This window comes from Python bivittatus, unplaced genomic scaffold (genome assembly GCF_059951505.1).
Source record: "Python bivittatus isolate LINGU-HERP-01145 unplaced genomic scaffold, Pbiv_v1 ctg000410_np1212, whole genome shotgun sequence".
Taxonomy (NCBI): domain Eukaryota; kingdom Metazoa; phylum Chordata; class Lepidosauria; order Squamata; family Pythonidae; genus Python; species Python bivittatus.
Window position 1 is genome coordinate 2,351,482 of NW_028277067.1, and position 21,314 is coordinate 2,372,795.

The following is a 21,314-nucleotide window of genomic DNA, read 5'->3' on the forward strand; positions in this document are numbered from 1 at the left end:
GTTCCTCCTATTCCATCATCCTGGGACTGAGATGTCCCCATGGATTTCTGTCCTATGATTTCTTCACGATGTTGTGGCTTCAATTCATATATTTCAGAGATGATAAAATCAGGGCCAGTACAATACAATTCCTGGGCAATAGCTGATACATATCAGTCTCTCTCTTGACTTTGTACCCCCTTTAAGCCTCCTCATTGATACTCTTGCCCAGTTACTACTAAAAGCATCGTGCAGTTATAAATTTTAGTTCAGCTACCACTGCAAGGTTGCAAAATACAGATGGCAGAAAAGAGATACAGAACACCAGCCGTTTTGTGCCACTTAGTTGTCCTCTGGAGTTTTGTAGCCAAAATAAAGTAGCCCCCGAGTTCAGATGCTTCTATTTTATCTGATGTAATATATAAATATCTTTGCTTGGCATTCAGCATGAATTTACAAACAAGGCTCAAAACATCCAACTTGGTAACACTTCTATCTTGCTTTTGCTAAACAAATGAAACTAGTACAGTACTTGTCTTGATAAGCCATCCACGTGGCCTAAAAAAGTGATCCCATGTGATTTTTACCTCTTACACTCTCCTGCAGTGACTTACAAGCTCTTCTGACAAGCTTTTTTGCCTCACGTTGACAGGTGCTGCAGCATCTCTGCACATCTTTATCTTATAAGTAATTCATGAGGTCGGCATACGTTCGGTTTACAAGGAACATGCGCGAAACCACATCTGCGTGCGTGCATCTCGAGTGCACCCAAGAACCGACCCATTAAATGGAGAAAATGAAGATCTTCCCCAGGAGGAGGCGCTGGCGAGCACATTTCATGGGTAAAGTTGTACTGGCACAGAACAAAACACACGGTGAGACACAAGACAATAAAGCGAGGACGGTAGCATCCAGACGGGGATCTGCTTCCGTTGATTGGCCGCGGCGAAAGGCGTAATCTTCGTGGCGGTGCGATGATTTGCTGAATCTCGCTTCACCGTGATTCAGGCAATATGGGCAGGACTCAGAAGGTCAAAATCTAAGCAGCTGCTATTGCAACGATCAAGAAGTTGGCAAACGCGATGCCCGGGCAGAGGAGGGAGTGAGCGGAGCACTCTGTGCAGCCGAGTACGAGGTAGGGCTGGTGAAGGGGGAAAGGGGATCATAGTTGAGAAGCGGATTTGGGAATCCCCAGACGGGCATTAGGTGCCGGAGATACGGTCCTTGCGGCAAGCTGGTGCTCGCCCGGTAGAGATCTTTGTGGCAGGCCGAGAGAGACGGAAGTAAAGGCCGGGGCTTCCACGTTGACACAGAAACAAAGGAATCATGAAGTGCAGCAACAAAAAGCGACTGCGGGCCAGCCGGTGCATAAGGAAAAGGGGATCAGGAGAGGGCGCCGGAGGTTTGTGATCAGTATTGACACAGGCATACTCCGGTTTTAAAATGCAGAGACCTGACCTCAAATCAATGTTTCTAACCTTAGCGACTTGAAGATGTGTGGGCTCTGGGAGTTGAAGTCCACACATCTTCAAGTTACCAAGGTTGAGACACACTGCCTTAAATTATCACAAATGGAGGAGTATGTTGACATGGTGTGCAGGCTGGCAGAAGAGCAAAAATTTCTGAGTAAGTTGGTATGTGGGAGGAATGGGAGATCAGATCCTTGTTTTGGAATCAGGGGGAGAGGACACTTATGGTCGGTACAAATGTTCATCTGAGTTAGGAAGGTAAAGAACACTCCAGGCAACGCTGTGGCACGGGTGGGGAGGTAAGCATTGGACAAGGAGGTTGGGAGTGTCTTACAAGGAAATAATGGAAGAGGATGTCAGAGTTGGACATGGAGGACTGGAGCATGGGTTGCATCGATAAGGCAAGCAAGGGGCATCATCTTAGCTCTGAGAACAAAAATCATGTGATGTGACTTCAGGGATGCAGAAAGTGCTATTTAGGCAAGAAGGAGCCTGTAGCAATGCTTGGCACATATCGAGTGTAATAGTCCACTGGCACTGCCTGAGTGATCTGGGTTGAGGAAACGCTCACCTGTCTCTTGGCATCAGTGGGATAGGTACTCCCAGTGCAAACATCAGGATCAGCTGCAGGTAGATCTATGGCAGAAAGTGGTCAATAGCTATTTGGCACTGTGATTATACATCACCTTCAGTGAAAGGCCCATTGCCAGTTGCTGGGGGATGTGAACTGGAATGAGCTATTGCACAGCTGCCCCTTGTGTTTGCTTCTCATAGGCACCTGGCTGGTCAGTTAGGGAAACACAGTGCAGGACTTGAAAGGGTTTTGATCTGATCTGGGGGGGTTCTTGTATTTCTAAATACTGACTTCAGAGCAAAGCCTCAACCCAATATTCCCTCCTGGGTTTCCCATGTCAAAGCCTAACACATTTGTCATGTTGGCGGTATATGTGCTGGGATAAGAAGTTTCTGGCAGGAGCAGAGGCTCACATTGCCTGTGAGCGCCATCCTACACACAATTCCTCTAAAGCAGTGTTTCTCAACCATAGCAACTTTAGGAAGTGTGGACTTTAACTGGCTGGGAAATTCTGGGAGTTGAAGTCCACCCATCTTAAAGTTGCTGAGGTTGAGGAACCCTGCTCTAAAGCATTGTGAAACTGGCTATGGTCATTCATTCTGATCTTTGAAAACTTAGGGCAAGCAAGAAACAACACAGGCCAATCAGTGCTTTACAGGTCAATCAGCACTTTGACCAATAGAAGAGTGCAGAAGTAGTCATTCCTTCAGTGTTGCACTTGCTCAGGAGTAGCAGCAGCAGCTCCTAGAGTAATACCCATTCTAAATAAAAAGTAGAAAAAAATGGCTATCACCATCCACCCCATTTGTTTTTGGATTTGTTGTCTATTTTGCAGAAAATCTGAGTATTAGAGCAAGCTACCTGGCTGTCAAAACCTAATTGTTTTTGCTTATAAATTCCTATTGAAAGTTGTTATGATGATGGCAGGACAACTGGTTCTGCAGCCTGGGCATGTTTCCCAAAAGCTGTAGCTGTAGATTGCAACATAGAGCCTAGAAACTGATTAGGTGAGATTTGCTCTTAAGGTTGACTGGGAAAATAGCCCTGGCAGGGGCAATGGAGCAAAGCGAAACTAAAATTCCATCTGGTGAAGCAACCAGTTAAGCCCTGCAAAGCTCCAGCATATAGATCACAAAACTTTAGCTTTGCTGAGCCAGAAGAAAATGTGCTTGGCTGCCCAAGGAGGAGTATGTAGGAGGAACAGAGCATGGTACCGTTGCTCAATCAGAGAAAGTGGCACACAGGGGAAGTTCTTGGGAGAACCTCATCCTGCCTAAGATCTAGAACACCTCTTAGTAAGATAAACATGTTGGAATTGGGTGTTTCCAGATGTGATTTTTCTGCAACAATCACCCTACATTAGTCACAGGATTTAATGGCAGGGAGACATTATCTTCCAACTCTAACCTTCCAGAGTTTATTTAGTGCTTATTTATCTTATTCTCTAATTGCAGAAAATCTGATAAGGATGGAAAGATAGAATAGCTGCACATGGTTTTTGACTGGTAATGTTAGGAATGCTAACTGGAACCATCGTTAGGAGCAAAAGATTAAATTGCAGTTCTGCCAAGAATTTGGAAGGTAATTCAGCTGTTATCTGTGGGCTTTTATTTGTTCTATATAAGTAGGAGTTTGTGGACTAACTTCCCCAAACTGCCTTATGAATACTCTTTGTAAACCCGTTTTTCTATATAAATGCTGATTATTCAGTCTAACTAACAAAGGTAATTATAATAAACAGGATTTTTGGGGCAAGCACATCCATCTAACAGGATCTTGCTGCAACTCACAAGACACTGAGCGGGACAAAAATGTTGGAAAAATAATCTGGTTCTCCTCATCCATCTTTCTCCCACCTCACACTCTCCAGTCAAGAGCCAAAATTCAGTCTCATCTCTGCACCCTTTTTCCCTGGAGTCTGCATGCTCCACATTTTACCTCTTTTTTTAAATCAGACTAGGTACCAATGGGGTTGAAGACAGAAGAAACAAATTGCCAGAAACAGTTTGAAGCAGCTGTCCAGGTCATTCAAGGCTTGCCCAGGAATGGTGAGAATCTCTTTGGGGATCCTCTCAAGTTACTTAGCTCACCTATCCCTCTAAGGGCTGACACCAAACACAAAACTCTCCAGGCTTCTCTGAATAGCCATAAAGAATAAGAAACCAGGTTTTTAAATTTAGAAAAACAAGCCAAAAAAGCATGTCATTCTCCCAAGTTTGAACACTATGTCTTCTGCAGAATTCTATAATTCTTTCATTGTTTATGCACAGCACCCAGTTTGGCAGAGACATGGTAGATATGGTAGAAGGATTTAAACAATAATGACTATTGGTTAATCTTCAAAAGAAGCAAATGTATAGTGACCCCTGGTTTGGCTTAAGCTGCCAGGCCGAAAACCACTGGATTTATGCGTTCATATCTTGACACCAATTGCCTCCCTATGAAATGCCTTAAAGAAAAGAATTTTGTGAACCTGGATTCAGCTGTTTTATTTCCAGTACTGTATTATGGCTGGAGACAGATTGGGGACCTTAGAAATGGAATCCTGGCATCAAATACCTGTTTTCATGCAGGATCCTGAACATCTCCCGCATTTCCTCAGGTTCCTATCGCCCTTCATATGAAGAAATGCTACGCTTCTACAGTTACTACAAGCAAGCAACAGTGGGTCAATGCCAGATCCCAAGGCCAGGATTTTGGGATCCTATTGGCAGGTATAAATGGTAAGAAAGCCAGTGCCAAATTCTCTCAGTACCAGATGAAATACGGTCTTTCCTGAGGCTTGTTTTGAGCTAAGAGGACTTTGTTCAAGTCCAGCCTCTGATGTTATTTCAATAACAGAATGCTGGAGCAGACACAATAACTGCTAACTAATGGACATACTAGTCCAGTATGAAACTGCTACTTTTGATTTATAAAGCCCTATAGATTTGGAGAATGAAATATTTGAGGCACTGCCACCCCCCACCCTCCACCCCCCACCCCCACCCATATCAGCCTGTGAGCTAATTGCAGCAAGGTGTTTGTGCCCTATTTTTGTTTCACCCTCCCTGAAAGAAATTAGAATTATGACAATGAGTAATTTTATATATATATATATATATATACCAAGCTTGTATGCTGCCCATCTCACTATACAAGTGACTCTAGGCAGATCACACATAAAAAGCATAAAAACAGTTTAAAAAGTACAAAACAAAGTTAAAAGACGGAGAGAGCACCCTCAAGCTACCAGCCATCCCCAGTGCTGGGAGCCCCCATTGGATCCCCATGCAGAGCCAGGTCTTAACTCTCTTCTGGAAGGCCAGAAGAGTGGGGGCCAATTTCACCCTAGGGGGGCAAAATATTCCACAGGGCGGGGGCAACAGCAGACAAGGCTCTCCTCCTAGACCCCACCAGTCAGAATTCTCTTAACTGATGGGGTCTGCAACATGCCCTTCCTGCCAGACCGGGTGGAACAGGGCGATGTAACTGGGACGAGCTGGTTCCTCAGGTAACCTGGGCCCAAGCCACGAAGGACTTTAAAGGTCATAACCAACACCTTGAATTGGACCCGGAAGCAGACCGGCACCCAATGCAGCTCACATAGCAGAGGTGTTATCTGCACAGCCCTGGGGGCACCCAAAACTGCCTGCACTGCTGCATTTTGTACCAGCTGCAGCTTCCGGATACTTTTCAAGAGCAACCCCATGTAGACCCCCACATAGAGTAATGGGATTTTCTTTATGCCTTATTGTGTTGTGAATCCAGCCTCTGTCATCAGACATGAAAAGGAGCCAATCAGATTATCTGCAAAAGAGGACAAAGCAGGTGGGCATGGCATCACATCAAAGCCCCACCCCTTTGACATTGAAGCATATACACAAGGTGCAACTGCCATTTGCCTGCTTTGACACTGCCCCCCTCCCCAACATCACTCATTTTAACTACAGATCAGAAGAGCTACAAGATTTTAGAAGTTCATCTTATCAGTTCCATGGTTCTGTTATTTTTATCACAGTCATTTGCTATTTTTTGTAACTGAGTTGGATCCAGGCTTAATTACTCTTGGTGTAGATCCATTATTAATTTAAATCCTATTAATTTCTACAGTTTTGCTTCAATCAGGACTACTTTCCAAACCAATATGTTTTTTAAAAATTGTATTTGTTTTAGATAGTGTCCTCTGCTTGAAATATTCAAAGTGGACTGTAAATATTTTATAGTAATCATGAAATTGAAATAAAGAGAATGTGATTCATAGCATACACAAACTGATGACCATTCATCCCTGAGTGATGTCCCTGGTGTTCACACATAAGAAATCCTTAAGAAAGACCCCTTATTAAGAGAATCCGACTTACAAGCTAGTTCAACCTCTGGCAGTTTTCTTTTTCAAAAATTAAGCACCTGCCCAAGATAAGAGATATTTTGGGGTTTTGGCAGGGATGCCTGGAGTAGCTTGGGAAAGATGACCAAAGAGGAAGCCATGGCTGCTTATATTATGGAAATGAAGAAGGCAGCCCAGAAGGTAAATGGTGCAAAATGTTCATGTTTGGTTGGTGGGGCTGTTGGGTGGTGTTACGGTGGGAACTTACTGCAGTGAGTAGTATCATTGTAGGTGGGCTGCCGTGCAACACCAAACCCTGCTAAGAAATGTGGAGCAGGGAGAGGACAAGAAAGAAATGGCAGGAAACTGCCCCAGGGCTCAGACTTGAATCTGCACTTGAGGACTTAAAATTCAGACAATAAGTTTACATGACACTTTTTTTTTTTAATTCTCTAACTATATACTAATTACATACGTGCTAATTATTACATCATAACAGCTATTACATGCTAATGTTTACATACATAACTGGAATGTATTAGGAGAATCCAAAATTGGATTTATATTATTGCAGGCAGATTTGTATCAAGATACTTTACTTGACCATTTTCATCCCTCTGCCCTCCTCTCTGCTTCAAGCTTCTGGTCTTCTTGTTTGTAGTAAAAGATGTGGAACAGCTGCAGAAAAGTACACTCCTGAACGAGTGTCATTCTGACCTCAGATTCAAGACATCCCAGTTAGAAAAGGTGATTGCTTCTGTCCCCCTACTTCATAGATAACTCTTCTTCCTGCTCAGTGGTCAGTTTAGTGAACTATAACTAATTCTGGAAATATTTAAATGGGGAGCAAGAGGGGAGGGAGCCTCCCAGGTAGGTACCCTTCCATGAGCTGGCAATGCCTTTACTGAGTGCAGTTAGAGGTCCTGCTGTTCTTCTCTTATGAAGATCAAGAAGGCATCTCAGGAATCTCTATGTTCCCAGTAGGTCAGGTCTGTGCTTTCTTTGTTTCAACAATGCCATCACTGCAGCTGCTTCCAGATCACTCATGGGGGCCCAGGGAATGGTGTTGTACCAGCTGGGATCCCTTCTAGACTTTCTGGCAGGTCATCAACTCTGTGCCGATGGACGAAGCATCGGAGGACATGTTTGTATACTTTGAGCCCCTCTATGAAGTGATTCATGATATGCCCAGACCCCCCGAATCCTTCTTCAAGAAGAAATCAGGTATGCTTGGGGGCAGCAAAAGTCGGGTGGGAGGGAGGCATTTGGGATACTTTCACCAGCAGTTGTGATTAGATAGTTATCCCTTTTACACCTCAAGATCCACAACCTAAACATGAAAGCCATCTTGCTCCCTAACTTACCCTCCTTCTTGTCTCCTTGCCTCCTCCTGTGTGAACTTTGCTGGTGCTTCCATGCAATTTGGCACACAAAGTATTTTGTTTTTGGGAATTTAAGGAGCTTGATAGATATGTTTGGGTTTGGAGCATTGGTCCTCTAGGCAAGGGAGTTTCAACCAGGTGACCTTATTTCATGTTACTTCCCAAGCCCTAATGTTAGATACTCTTTGTCCTGCCTCCAAATTGCTCAAGTAGCTCATCAGTTTGGAGTGGAGTGGTCAAACCTGCTTAGACATGTTTGGGACTTTGGCACAGGAAGCAACCCTCAAAAGATCTACAGAGCAGCTTGGTATCAGTTGACTTAAAAGGAGATTTGGCCTATCCCCAACTGTTACCTCTTCTTGCAGTGATGAACAAAAGCCACTCAACAGCTGGGTTCACAACACACTTTGCAGGTCAGTTAAAGACCTGGCAGATATATAGTCAAAATATACAATACTACATTTGGTTAGGGTTAACTCTGGTTAGTATTTTGTGGCTGAACAATAGTACAAATCAAGCTTGTTTGGTTTATGATTCAGTGCATTGTGTGAGCCCAGAAAACTGCTTAATTCAGTAAAAAATGGTGTTGTGGAACATAGCTAATGGCTGGTTTCACTAACATATGGTTCAGGCTAAAATAGGGTGAGAAGTTCATGGCTCACTGTGTGAAATTGCAGAACTCTCATGGGACTGTGCTCAGGATAAATTCTAGAACTCATGGAGTCCTCAGCAAAGGGTTCTCTGCTGTCCAGTGGGTCTGGCTGCAGTTTACAAAGTGGCACCAACAGACAATTAAAAGTCATGATTTAATATTTCCCAAAGTGACATTATATTGGAGATATTGTGGGTGAAATAAAATGGCAGCTTGCATATCTGGCTTCCAAGCACATGTGAGATGGTTTAAGACTGGTGGGCTTGCCAGAGTGCCAGGGCTGTGGAGGTGCCCAGGAGTGTTGTTTTCCCATGCCAGGTTTGACTGCCATTTGTATTAGCAAAGTTTGTACAAGAGAACTGCCCAGTCAAATATGTTGCATGATTTGGCACTGTGTGCTCCCTGCCTTTCAATGGCATTTGATACAGGCCATCTGAGCTATTCATAGGAGTACCTCTCTGCTATCTATTTTGGTCTGTATATATAGGCAGCTACTACTTTGCTTCTGGTTATACTGTTGGTAGCTCCCCAAGTGACTTTGAGCCATTCACCTTCTCTGACTCAATCCAAATCACAGGGTGATTATGGGGGAAATTGGATGATTACCATCTTGAGTTCCTTGAAGGGAGGCAGAATATAAATCAAATCGCTAAAATAAAGCTCCTCAAACCCAGGATACGGCTTATCTGTAAAGTCTCTCATGAATGCTGATCCAGTTTTTCTTAAGCCTAATTTCTTTCTTTGGTGGAAATATTATCATATTTGTTGATTAAAAATTCCACTGTAACTAATTACTTTGCTAAACAATCAAGAAGAGGGAAATAGAAGCAATTCCTCTCTGCAGTTAGATCCTTTTTCCTTCCTTTCCTGCAAAATCAAGAGGAAGAAATTACCGACCCAGGGAAGGGTGAAAGACTTCATTTAGCTCAATGGATGGAGTCAGTTATTTCTACATATTCTGAAAGCTTTTCTGCTAAAATAAAGCAGCCAGTATGGAGTAGTAGGTAAGGTATTGGACTCAACTACAGAAGCTCACAAGGTGATTTTGGCCCTGTCACTCCCTCAGCCTAACCTATTTCTCAGGTTTATTGTAAGGAGAAAATTAGGAGAAGGGAGTGCTGTGCAGGCCAACCTCAACTCCTGAATGAAAGGTGGGATAGGAATCAAATAATGCGCCTTTAAGTTTAATGTTAGTGAATTAAAATATAGACTTGAGAAGCAGCGAGATATTTTGAAGGACTTTTAATCCAGTGCTACATGTTCAACCATGTGTGCAAGTCTTTAAACATCTTTTAGGAACTTTCTTTTCCAAGTATTAAAGCACACATTAAAAGATCTTCACAGCCAAGATGCTGTCTCTGCCCAAACCATTCCATACTGGGAGTGTAATTAAAGAGCTCTGCTTCCTCTGCTGTCAGTGACTACTCTCCTCTCTGCTAATCATCCACTTTAAATCACGAGCTTGTCTTGGAATTCCAGAGACCTGGAAACAGTCATGCTCAGTTTGGGTATTATTTGCCTTGTGGCCATTAACTTCAATATATAATACTCTCATGCTTAAATTAAAGCATTGCATGAGGCAAGGCTATGCAAATCATTTGACAAGGCACTCCCTTTGGATTGGTTCCTTGAAGCTTCCAAGCCGTCACAGCTGATCAAAAGCTTGGCACAAGTTCTTTGAGGCTCTCCTAAAGTTTCTGGGCATGTGTGTCTGGATTTGAAGTCCATCCTTCCCAGGGTCCCTACAAGCAGCCATGCCAAGCTTTCAAGGAGCTGAAGGGCTTTGTGGCTTCAAAGAGGAGATCCAGCAAAGCACTTAGTTGAATCGTTTCTACAAACCTAATAACAAAACTAGATCTAATACCAACCCTAACCCTAATGCTAAAGCTATAGCTGCTGATAGGGGAAAACTGTACACCCAGACTCTTAATGGTCAACACTGAAAGACATTCCATTCTTTTTGCAGTTAAATTGGACTCAGAATCTGCCTCTTTGCAAAATAGTTCATTAAATGGACTTGCTGAAATCTGTCCAAATCCACCAGCGTATGAAGAATACAAGCAAGCAGGCAAGTACATCTCATAAAATGCTCATCATGGTGGCAGGGATGTATGTACCCTGTGTATACTGCAAGGATCCCCAGTAGATAATGTGCATTCCTTTCCCTTTATACTGAAAAATGCAGTGGTTTACCTGGTAGGATCACTATTACAGAGTGAAGCTACTTCATTTCAAGACAGAGGACAGATTTTGCCTTCACTGCAAGCATTTCACTATGAGGAAATTACATTTGTATAAATGGGACAAAATTGGAACAGGCGGTAACCTGCTTCCTGCTCCTTATGAATTCAGCCATTAAGAACTCAGTCTGTAATGAGAGGGTGAGATTTCTTCCTTCTTCAGTAAATGCATTTTTAAATAACCAATGCTGCCACTGTGATGGAACATTTTATCTCTAGATAGAACTTTGTAGCCCTGCTCAAATAACTTAAACCTTTAGGTTGCCTTCAGGGGAGTCATGACAATGTAGGGTTTCATCATGTACAAAGCCAAAACTTGTCAATGTTCCCATTCTGAGCAAGAGATAGCTGATTTGGAGAAGGTAGCTCTCTTCTTCTCCCTCCTCCTCCTCCTCCTTTCTAAAAACTGATGTCATAAACTATCAATCAACCCATTGGTTCATTGATGCCCAGCTTGATTCTTGGGTCTTAATGAGCTGTACATAATCTAAGCAGTGGGATCAAAGCAGACCACTATGCACTATTTTCCTTCTCTTTTGTAAATCAGATAAAAAGCTAAGTCACAATGCAATTCAGGTTTATTTTTCTTTATAAAATGTATACCCACTATATTGCCAGACTCTCACAGATCTGACATCTTGCAACCCAACTTATACAACTTGCCTACATCATAATTTTTAAACACTTAAATCTTTAGTAAGGCACTAAAGCCTCCCGTGTTTTCTTGGACCAAATATTTATCTTCATCACTGGCCAGATATTGAGAACCTGGGGTAGAGATTCCAAAAGTGGGGAAAGAAACTTAACACCTCACATCTGGATTTTCAGATTTTGTAAGTTATAATCACTTGCATGTACATGCACACCCATACATAGCTTCTCTCTGTTTCTCCTGATTATACCTTATTGTTTCTATTCTGAGCCATATTTTTTTCTCTGGCAGGACTTGGCCTTGCCAACAAAGCTATGAGGAGCAGCCAGATGACCAGTGATTCAGAGAATGAGGTGTTCTGTGATAGCCTAGAACAAGTGGAGCCTCATCAGGTGATGAAATGAGACATGGAGTACAGATGAAGAGAGCAGGAGGAGACTTAATTTAAAACCTCTGCCTCTAAACACAGCCAGATGGTCCATGTCAAAATGCTGTCCTCCAGTGCATGAGTTGCTGGAAAAGTATGCCATCATAAATTGTGCTGTCCTCACTGCTGATCACTATTCTGCTTCAGTAACAAAGCTGGCGAGTGGTGGTGTCCTCGCTGTTTGTGAAGCAAATTCAAAGAAGCAATTGGTGGATCCTCCTGCTTTGTTTCCCATCCCACCAAGTATTACCTGCAGTGGGAAAAACACCACCACCAATTGCTCTTCTTAATGGGGTAGGGGGGGATGGGCAGATATAAGCTTAGAATTGTTGGTTAAGCCACTTATCAAGTTGTGTGACTAACAAGCAACAGGCACAGAGATGCTCTATGCTGTTTGTCAGCTGGGCTGTTTCTGAGCACAGGTCTAGCACTTTTCTGAAAGAGTGCTAAACCTGTGCCCAAAAATAACATGGCTGCCAAATCATAGGAGTGGAGAGAAGCTGCAGCATGAAGCAGGAGGGAATCATCAATAACAAGCAAGCTCCATCCTCAACTACTGCTGCCAGCGAGTGACCATGGCCAGCAGCACCTAGTAGTAGCCTATTCAGTAAGTAAAATGGCACCACCCCTGCCACCAAAATTACCTCTTCTTGTCAGAAGGAGTGGAACCTATAATGCTTCACAGGTGACAGTAACACATAGTTGGCAGAACCCAGTTCTCTTTTCTAGTTTAAGTCAACCACTCTGTGGAGCACAGAACTAGTGTTCTCACAAGCCTGGGTTTAAAAAACAAATCTAGCCCTCTTTCAGAAGAATGTTAAACCTGTATTTATAAACTTGTCTATATCAGGAATCGCCTTAAGACCTGGCAAGTGCTTCAGAAAGCCCCAAGCAGGCATGACATGGGCAAAGGCCTCTGTGTGTCCAGACTCTCCTGCAACCCAAGCAAGAATGGCTTTGGAGAGCCAGGGCCAGGATATACCACAGCAGCCTAAAGAAGCCAGTAGAAGCTGTGCAGATCCAACCCCGACTACATCAGCAACCACATCATTGATGGAACGGCCTAGATCATATCCACAGCAAAAATTGTGTCAGCAAAAGAGGGAAAATGCTATTCTAAAACTGGAACAACTAAAGGCAACTTTAAGCTACCTCAGCTGTTGGTTGGGGAGGAGGTAAAGACAAAGTTATGATGACATGGCATAAAAATGGTTACTGGGGCATGTTCATGCCACGGTTAGGGAGACATGAGGAAGAGTCCTCTGAGTAGAGTATCCTGACCCCACACTGACAAGTTCTGTTGTTTAGGGAGGTTGCAAAAAGTTATCTTCTACTCTCCCATTGTCGTTTTTGCTATATCTAATCAATTGTATTGCAGAACTAATTTTGCTGTGATCAGATTCTTTTAAAAGGCATTTAATCAGTTCAGGGCTCCTAAGCCATGTTTTAAGGACATGAGTAACTTGAATGACTTGTGTAATTTGAGCTGTTCAACTAAACTAAAGCAAAGTTCCTTTCTAAATACATGGATTTAGGCAAGATAAAATTTGCAACAGCAACAAAGGTAAAGTTTTTGGGTATGTTAAGGCTTGCAAGATCCGAGCAGATGGATTGAGACAAAGCTTCTTTCAAGAATCTAGCTCCTTGGTTGTTTAATTTACACACATTCACACACGTGTGTGTGTTAATCTGTGTGAGGTAAAATTTGAAAACTTATTAGAAATTACAGTAGAGAAATAAAAGGCATCTTATGTTTGACTTTTAGTATTCTATCATTAAAAAAAAACAGGTTAAGATACATTTCCCAGCACTGCTAAGGAGGGCCAATCCTCCTGCCTGAACAGTTGGCCTCAGCCCACCTAACTCCAGACTCAGTAGCTCTAGGACTATGTTATGGCTTCCCTCTCAGCAGAATAACATTTGCAATCCCTTAAGGCATTTTGCAGGGTTATTGACAGAAAACTAGATAATCCCCTAACAATCAACACCTAATTTTAATTTAAATTGGGGGGAGGGGAATACTATGGTAATTAAAGCCATAAAAAGTTGAGTCTAAAAACCTAGTTTGTGCTTTGACTTTTTCTTTCTCTACAGGCCAGAAGACTGTCAGCCAAACAAAGCTTTCCCTTGAGCAACCCTCCCAGCAGTCAAGCTGCAGAGAAAAGGGGATGTAAGTTTTTACAGCGTCCTTAGCTGGAGAAGGAAGATGAACAGAGATGATACCAACCTTTTGCCTCAGAAAGAAAGCACGGCTTGGGTAGAAACAGGTTTAGGAAATGCCTGTGGGTGTTGTGGCTCATGCATTTGGCAACAAAATGCCATGTTTCATCCACAAGTGCAAACAGGCCTGAAAAAGAATTAATTTGCTTTTATTCTGAAGTAATGGAGTAAGGCAAAATGTCTAAGTTTGGCAGAAAACATGTTTTATTCAAAAAAAAAAAAATTGAATGCATCCCTACCAGAAGGACATCCACAACAGATATGCTGTTGTGCTTCCACAGCAGAAATAATCCTTGAGAAGTACAAAAAGTAAGTGGGAAAGGACAGATATTGTTCAAGTTGGACAGCCATATAACTAAATAAATCTTCACAAGGAGTGAGATAAAAATGTGTGATGTCATAGAACTCTGCCCAATTATTTTACCAGCTTTTCAGCCAGAATCAACCTGTGAGCAAAATCTGTTATCTGCTTCCATTTACACATTAATCAGTGGAAAAGAGTTAGAGGGAAATTATGCTAAAGCTAAGACCGTTTGGGACTAGAACTGAATTTCACCATTGGGCTGTATTAAAACATGATGAGAACTGAGGTTGGAGGTTGAATGAACCCTCATGGGAAAGTCCCTTTGCGTTCAATACCACTCCTCATAGAAAGATATACACAATTTCCCCTCTCTTATTTGATAGTTTACTATATCCAAGGAGTATTTTATTTGAGGAATGCAGTGAAAATATGCCTCCCCAATCCAGGATCTTCTGTTTAAAGAAAGAATGGAAAAAAATATGCAGCAGTAATTTCATTCCAAAGCTAAATCACAAGTTTTATTCATCTGGGACTAATATATTATCCTGTGTCCCTATTTTACTTCCTGTTGGACTTCTCTGATTCTTGTAGTGATACAATCCTCCAATCTTGTGTTCCATAGATGTGTTAGGGCTATATCTTCCACAATTTTCAGCCAGCAGAGCATTCAAAACACCTAGAGGGCATCCAGTTAGAGAAGAGTATAGTAGAGAAACTACCCCCCAAAGCATGCATGTTACACACAAGCTTCTAAAAGCTGTTCTAGGCCATTTGTAAACTAAGCACCAGAACTGTAGCAGTCAGATCCCCACCACTACTCAGCCCAATGTAGCTTAGAAGGCAATTGTGAGAACAGAATTGAAAAGGATTCCAATTCTTGAGCTCCTGGAGGAAAATTGGGATATAGGAGTAATATCTGCCTCTAATACATGTATGTCCATCTCACTGACCCTCTTTTGGAAGAGTTGCCCACTGTGCTGTTCAAGAAGCTGGAGGTAGTGGCTTTCTGGGGCAAAATGTACAGCCCTGAATATAGGTGTCCTGCCACGTGATTGAGCTGGCCTTGTACAGCATGTGCTTCAACTGATAATGCAGAAAGATCCTTTTGCTCACCCTTTCCTCCCCCACTGGAGGAGTACCTGGTTACGTTGGAGGATTCTCCTGATCTGCTTGGGTCTTGGCCTTGAGAGAGGTTAATTAGTAATGCACCAGTGTAGATTTAGCTGGTCATTGCTCTTCCCTCCAGTTTCTCTCACTCCTGCCTTGCTTTAGTTGGTTGTACCACTGTTTGGTTAGCTTAAAACATTAGGGACTGGGAACAATGTTTCCTTTATTTGCATAGCTTCCAAACAAGCTTTGGTTCTGCCATCTCTTAGTGGAATGCATGAGCTTTACTTGGTATTAGTTTTGATGCATTGGAACCCCTGATATCCACACTATGTCTTGCAAGTAGGAGGAGGTACAGGTAAGATCAAGTGAAACAATGGCAGCCCTTTAAATCTTGTTTTCTCTCTCCCCGCCTAAACGTGACCCACCTGTACACCGAGAATAGGTATGGTACCCAGGCAGATTTGAATTGTGGGATGCTCTCAGTTTAAAATATTAAGATCTCAGTCTTTGGGATGTATCTATCCATTTTTTTCTGCTACAGCGGCAATGGATCGTTCAGCTCCATCTCATCTTACACACCTGCATACTGCCCCTGCCAAGATCAGCGGCAGTCTTGAAGCCATCAAAGAGAGCCAGGCAGGTGTCTTGACCCAGAAGGATGTGACACTGCAGGTGATGAGTACCATTCAAGCTTTGCAACAGGATATGAAGAAAGTGATGGAAAGACTCAGCTACTTGGAATCATGGGCAGCTTTGCAGGTGTGTTGCTTTTTCTGAAAGCTGACAAGACAAGCATGTTGGTTTATAAATGTACAAATCGCTGCTCAGCTCAGAAAGCTCCAAAAGCAACATATGAACAATAAATATGTTGGGGGCAAGTTGCAAATCAAAGGTCAGACTTCTTGCACAGGGATTTTGAAATTAAACCATTTGCAGCTCTGCAAGATCAATGTGTCCCAGCCTGTTTGATGGAAATGAGGAGGCATTGGTTAGAGGGGAGTGAGTGGCAAAAGGAAGGGTGGGGGGAACAGCAGGAAAAAAGCAGGATGTCAGAAAGAGATTAGGTAGCCCCATCCATTGTTACTTAAGCTCTATCCACTACAGTATTTGCTTAAGTCCCACCCACCAACATGGAGTACTTCCAAACAAATTCTTCATAAACTAAGTTGGCCTTCAGAGAGCAGCAGGCTGCTATTGTGCAGAAGGGGCACGGCTGCCCTTGCTGCATTACAGTTCAGTAGGATGAAGTCCTAAACTTCATTAGGATCAAAATACAAATGAAAGATCCTAATTTTTCTCTAGTAGTGCGATTTTTTCACTTTACTGGAAATCTTAATATCTTCATCAGTACAAACTTGCTTGTGTATTAAGATCTTTAGAAAAGAATATGATATGCATCAAAGTTATGTCTGATGCTTTGGAGAAAAGTGGGCAAGCTGTACCAGGACCCCTGAATTTACTTTCCTGGGAATTCCTTCAAGCTGACTCTCTGACTCTGGAGCAATATGTAGGATCTTCCTGTTTCAGACAGTGTTTGGCCTTTTGAATTCTTCTTTCTCCACTTTGAAGAACCGTTTATAATTGTTAGATTTTAACTGAGACTGATTTTTTTTATTTTGTGCTACTTTTTGAAGACATTTTCACCTGTATTTTTTACTAGATGCTGGTGCCACTCAGTTGTTCTATTATACTGTAGTTAGCCAAATTGCTTGGAGTTTTAGCAGGGGATTTAATAGCCAAGAAATTGTGTCTGCAGAGGCAGCATAACATTCTTTGCTAGTGTCAAAAAAAATTAATGCAACAAGTTCTCTTTTTAATTTCTGTCTGCATGCTGATTTCTTGAAATGGCTTGGATGGTTCCCGGGTGGCACTCTACTCAGACAGTGTATAAGGCCACAGTGGTTTAGCTTTAGCTGCTGAATTCTGCTTTGCATCATTATTCTCTTTTGTTGAATAGACAGCTGTACATTTGTTCACCACAATACACCTCTAAATCCTCTCCTTAGGTCCCAATAATGCCACTGCATTTATCTTACTTTCCTCCTGTCATAACAAGCCTCCTCCTCCTCCTCCTCCAGGGTGTACTGATGTTTCTGTTGTGCTGTGATCACCATTATTTTATACATCCTGCTGACCATCTGTATAACTTGATATTTGCCTGCTTTCACACTAGCTGGCAATGGCAAAATATGTTAAGAGAGGAAAGTAGATGTTTCTGTAAGAAAGTATGAAGCATTTGTATTTAAAACACATACAAAAACAGTGAAAAGGCATCTCCCTTAATTCACATTTTTTATATAAATGAGTAGAGGCAAGAAATGTAAAACTACACACAATCACCAAGTATTCAGGATTGTTTGTATTTACCTATCATCTCCCACCCGTGAATGTATAGACTTACCCCGAACTCTTCTGATACCTGAAATAGACTTTCAACAAAATTGCTTATAAAATAGAATGAGAGGGGGATAGTGCTCTGGCGGATAGTCATCACAACCACTCTTGATTTTTCTGTCTTTCAGCACCATACATCCATGTTGAACCCTTGCCTGCCAGCTAAAGTACCTGATGCAAAGGTATGAGGACTCATTATGGGGAGTGTTCCAAATGCACTGATACAAGAAGGTATCTAGATGGGTAAGAGGCTGGCTGCTAATTCTGAGATGGCCTCAGGAGTGCAGCTTTAAATGAGAAATACAAACAGCAGTACAGTAGTAATAATGCACAAGGTTCCTCTGGGCTTATGTCAAAATGCTTTCTTTCAGTATTAGCAGCACTTCCCCCCAGCTCCGCACCATCAACCCCCATTTAAACAGTAGGAAGATTTGATTAATGAATAAACTTAAGGTGATTAATTTCACTTATTAGTCATTTTTATCTGAATCTTAATCTGGGAAAAGTTAAGCCAGTTGGAGAAAGCAGATCCCCTTCGTTTGGAATTTCTGGAATCCAGGAGGGTTGACAAGCACTTCCAATTTTTCCTTCAGTCCCTGCCATTTTTTTTTTTTATCTCACAGGAACTGCCAAGTTGGCCTGTACGCCTGTCTCCTCATACCTGGTTTTTCTTGCTGGCTTGGCCTTTTGTTGCCCAGTGGCTACTTTGGTGCTTCCAGAGACAGAAGAGATGAATTCCTTATTGTCATTCAATAATATTAAAGGAGAAAAACTACTTGGAAATGGCTGGAAAGATGGGTTCAAACTCTAAAAATTGGACTCCTACCAACACTTACCAGTGACTTTACTTTTTCATCTTTATTAACCTACCTTGCTACAGTTCTTAACTACCTTAACTACGCAAGACTGTGAAATGGGGTGGTATGGGGATGGTAACCAAACTTTTAACTAGTCCAGGAAAGGAACATTTGTGATACTAGCTCCATAACACCTAAGGAGAAATGAACGCGACAATGTCTTTTTTTTGTCCCAGGTGGCCTAAAATCATTCCAGCTGTGAAAAATAGTTTGATGCTAAGTAAAGAAGCTGTGGTCTCCTTCCTTGTCTGTAACACCTACATACAGTGAGCATCATGCTATTGAGAAGACAATATAATGGAGGGAGCCCTCCATAGCTGCTGTTATCAGGTTCTCACCATCTATTCTAGAAACAAGAGATTGACAACTTAACATGGTAATGCCTAATCTCATGCATCAACTTAAAGTTGGAGGGAAGAATCCCTCTGAGAATGAGGCCTTTCCCTCTACACTGAGGTTCCTCACCACCTGTCTCTTCACTTTGGGAGCAACACATTTAGTTAACATAAAAATAGTCCTGCATCCAGTTCTGAGGATTATAAGAAGGCTACTAACAGAATGAAATGTGTTCAGAAGTTATTAATACAGACATCAGGGAGTCAGAGATCCACCCAAATCCAATAAGGAAAATCTAAAGGAGTTATTTGGTATGTCTCGCCTGAAGAAGAAAAAATGTAAAAACTGTCATAAAGCTGAAGGAGGAAATTTATCTTATGTTGCTTAAGAGGGTTGGACCTGAACCAACTGATTTAAATTATAAGAAAGGATTCTGAGTAAATATTAGGAGCTAAGTGTAGCATTATATGAGTAGATTTTTTTTTCTCTTCTTCCACGTAACCCTCTGCATGCCACCATCAGCTCCAGAGGGTACCTCAGTTTTCCAAAGTAAATCTGAGTTGGATATATTGGCTTTCAAGGGGAATGATGTCCTGATATACCACTGGATAAGCTAATAAGAACTACCTGATAGTACAAACTGACAGTGGAACAGAGTGCCTCAGAAGATGATAGATTATTTTTAAGCATATATTTTTAAGCAGAAATTTGCTGTAACACTACATTTCCAGCACTCACATACAGTACATGATTTTTGAGGTCCCCTTCATCTTTATGTCTGAGTTTCAATTTGCTAAGCATTGTTTGTGTTAACTATAAATTGTTGGATAATTTACAGTTGTCTGGTTCATATATATTGCTAAACAAAACTGGTTTACAGGCTACATGACCGAGTTCATACATCACACTAAATCCAACTCAAACAAACCACATTATGGATGGGTTCAGACACTCTGCTAAGTTGAAGTGAAGGAGAACCTGCAGCCTTGAAGATTCTTTTCTGTGGATCTCAGACCTTATCTAAAAAATTCAGTAGCTTTCCACTATTTTGGGATGGGAAAACCATAACTGTAACAAACTCTTAACATAGACTTTCCCAAACTAGAAAAAGAAATGGAAAATTCCATTCTGCTCATATACATAATAATCACCATATCTATTTTACATCATTGATCCACACACTGTACTTATCTCCAACAAAAATGTTAAATATGACCCCTGATTTCCAAATGGTTGCAAATCCATGTGCCTTCATAATATGGTTTGTTTAGGTTTTGGCTTGGTGCAACATGTGAATCTTATTAATGTAATTTGTTGATCATGTGAGTGCTGGACAGATCACAGGCTGGTCTGGTTGGTCCTCAACCTGCACATAGCCCCTTTACATTGTTAACAACCAAGGACTGTCAGAAAAGCATTCAACATCAGACTGCAAGACCCACAACAAGTCCAACATTTCCAAGATGTATCTAATGAAAAACTCTCTGGCAATTTACCGCTTGTAGGAACCTGTTCTGAAAAGTGGGCGCAGTTTAAAGATGTCATCATGCAGACTGCAACAACTGTACACAGACTGAAAACCTGGGTGCATCAAGATTGCTTTGATGAAAACCACAAGACCATTTCAGCAGCCCCCAGCCAAGAACAAGGCCTATGCAGACTGGCAGAGCGATCCATCATCTGTGTCAAAGCAAGACAAGTTTAAGCACCTGCAGTCCAAAGTACAGACGGAACTGCGAGAAATGCAGGATGACTGGTGGCAGAAAAAGGCTGAGCAGGTGGAACACTATGCGGACATGCATGCCACCAGAGAGTTCTTCAGGGTCATAAAGTCTGTTTATGGTCCTACTAAATCAGGATGCTCCTCCCTGCTGTTGTCTGATGGGTCAAGCTTGATCAAAGACCAGGAAGGGCTGAAAAACTGCTGGGCTGAATACTTTTCCAGCCTACTCAATAGGCGGTCCACAGGTGACTATGATGTCTTACAGCAGATTCCTCAGCTGCCAGTCTTGGATGCCCTAGACCTGCCTTCCTCTGCTGATGAGATCAAGAAAGCGATTTCACAGATGAACTCAAATAAAGCAACAGGGCAGGATGGCATTCCTGCTGAGATCTACAAAGCACTAGAACCAAATGCCTTACTGGTGTTCTAAGACATCTTGGAAGACATTTGGTCCACAGAGGAGATGCCTGAGGGTGATGCCCTCATTGTGGCTCTCTGCAAAAATAAAGGAAGCAAATCAGACTGCAGAAACTACAGGGGTATCTCACTGCTGTCCATTTCAGGCAAGATTTTTGCCCCCATTCTCCTGAACGGACTTATCACTGTCTCAAAAAGGAACCTCCCAGAGGCGCAATGTGGCTTTTGGCCAGAATGGAGTATAGCAGACATGATATTTGCCACGAGGC

The 21,314-nt window shown here is 42.2% G+C and overlaps 1 protein-coding gene across 6 annotated transcripts; it reads left to right on the forward strand.

Annotated features, from left to right (window-relative positions):
• Positions 1 to 833: 833 nt before the first annotated feature.
• On the forward strand, positions 834 to 19,738 carry ACBD4 (acyl-CoA binding domain containing 4). 6 transcript variants are annotated; one of them, XM_088143360.1, is made up of 12 exons: positions 836 to 1,114; positions 3,477 to 3,603; positions 3,978 to 4,070; positions 4,596 to 4,745; positions 6,448 to 6,532; positions 7,435 to 7,555; positions 10,332 to 10,433; positions 11,549 to 11,649; positions 13,779 to 13,854; positions 15,860 to 16,077; positions 17,841 to 17,894; positions 18,336 to 19,738. In XM_088143360.1, the coding sequence occupies exons 4-12, from the start codon at positions 4,651 to 4,653 to the stop codon at positions 18,444 to 18,446; spliced, it is 963 nt and encodes a 320-aa protein (XP_087999486.1). In that variant the 5' UTR covers positions 836 to 1,114; positions 3,477 to 3,603; positions 3,978 to 4,070; positions 4,596 to 4,650; the 3' UTR covers positions 18,447 to 19,738. The 6 variants fall into 6 exon arrangements, with proteins under 6 accessions (XP_087999485.1, XP_087999486.1, XP_015745903.1 ...); XM_015890417.3 differs by having other exon boundaries at positions 4,625 to 4,745; XM_088143359.1 differs by lacking the exon at positions 3,477 to 3,603 and having other exon boundaries at positions 834 to 1,114; positions 4,625 to 4,745; positions 18,746 to 19,738.
• Positions 19,739 to 21,314: the final 1,576 nt, after the last annotated feature.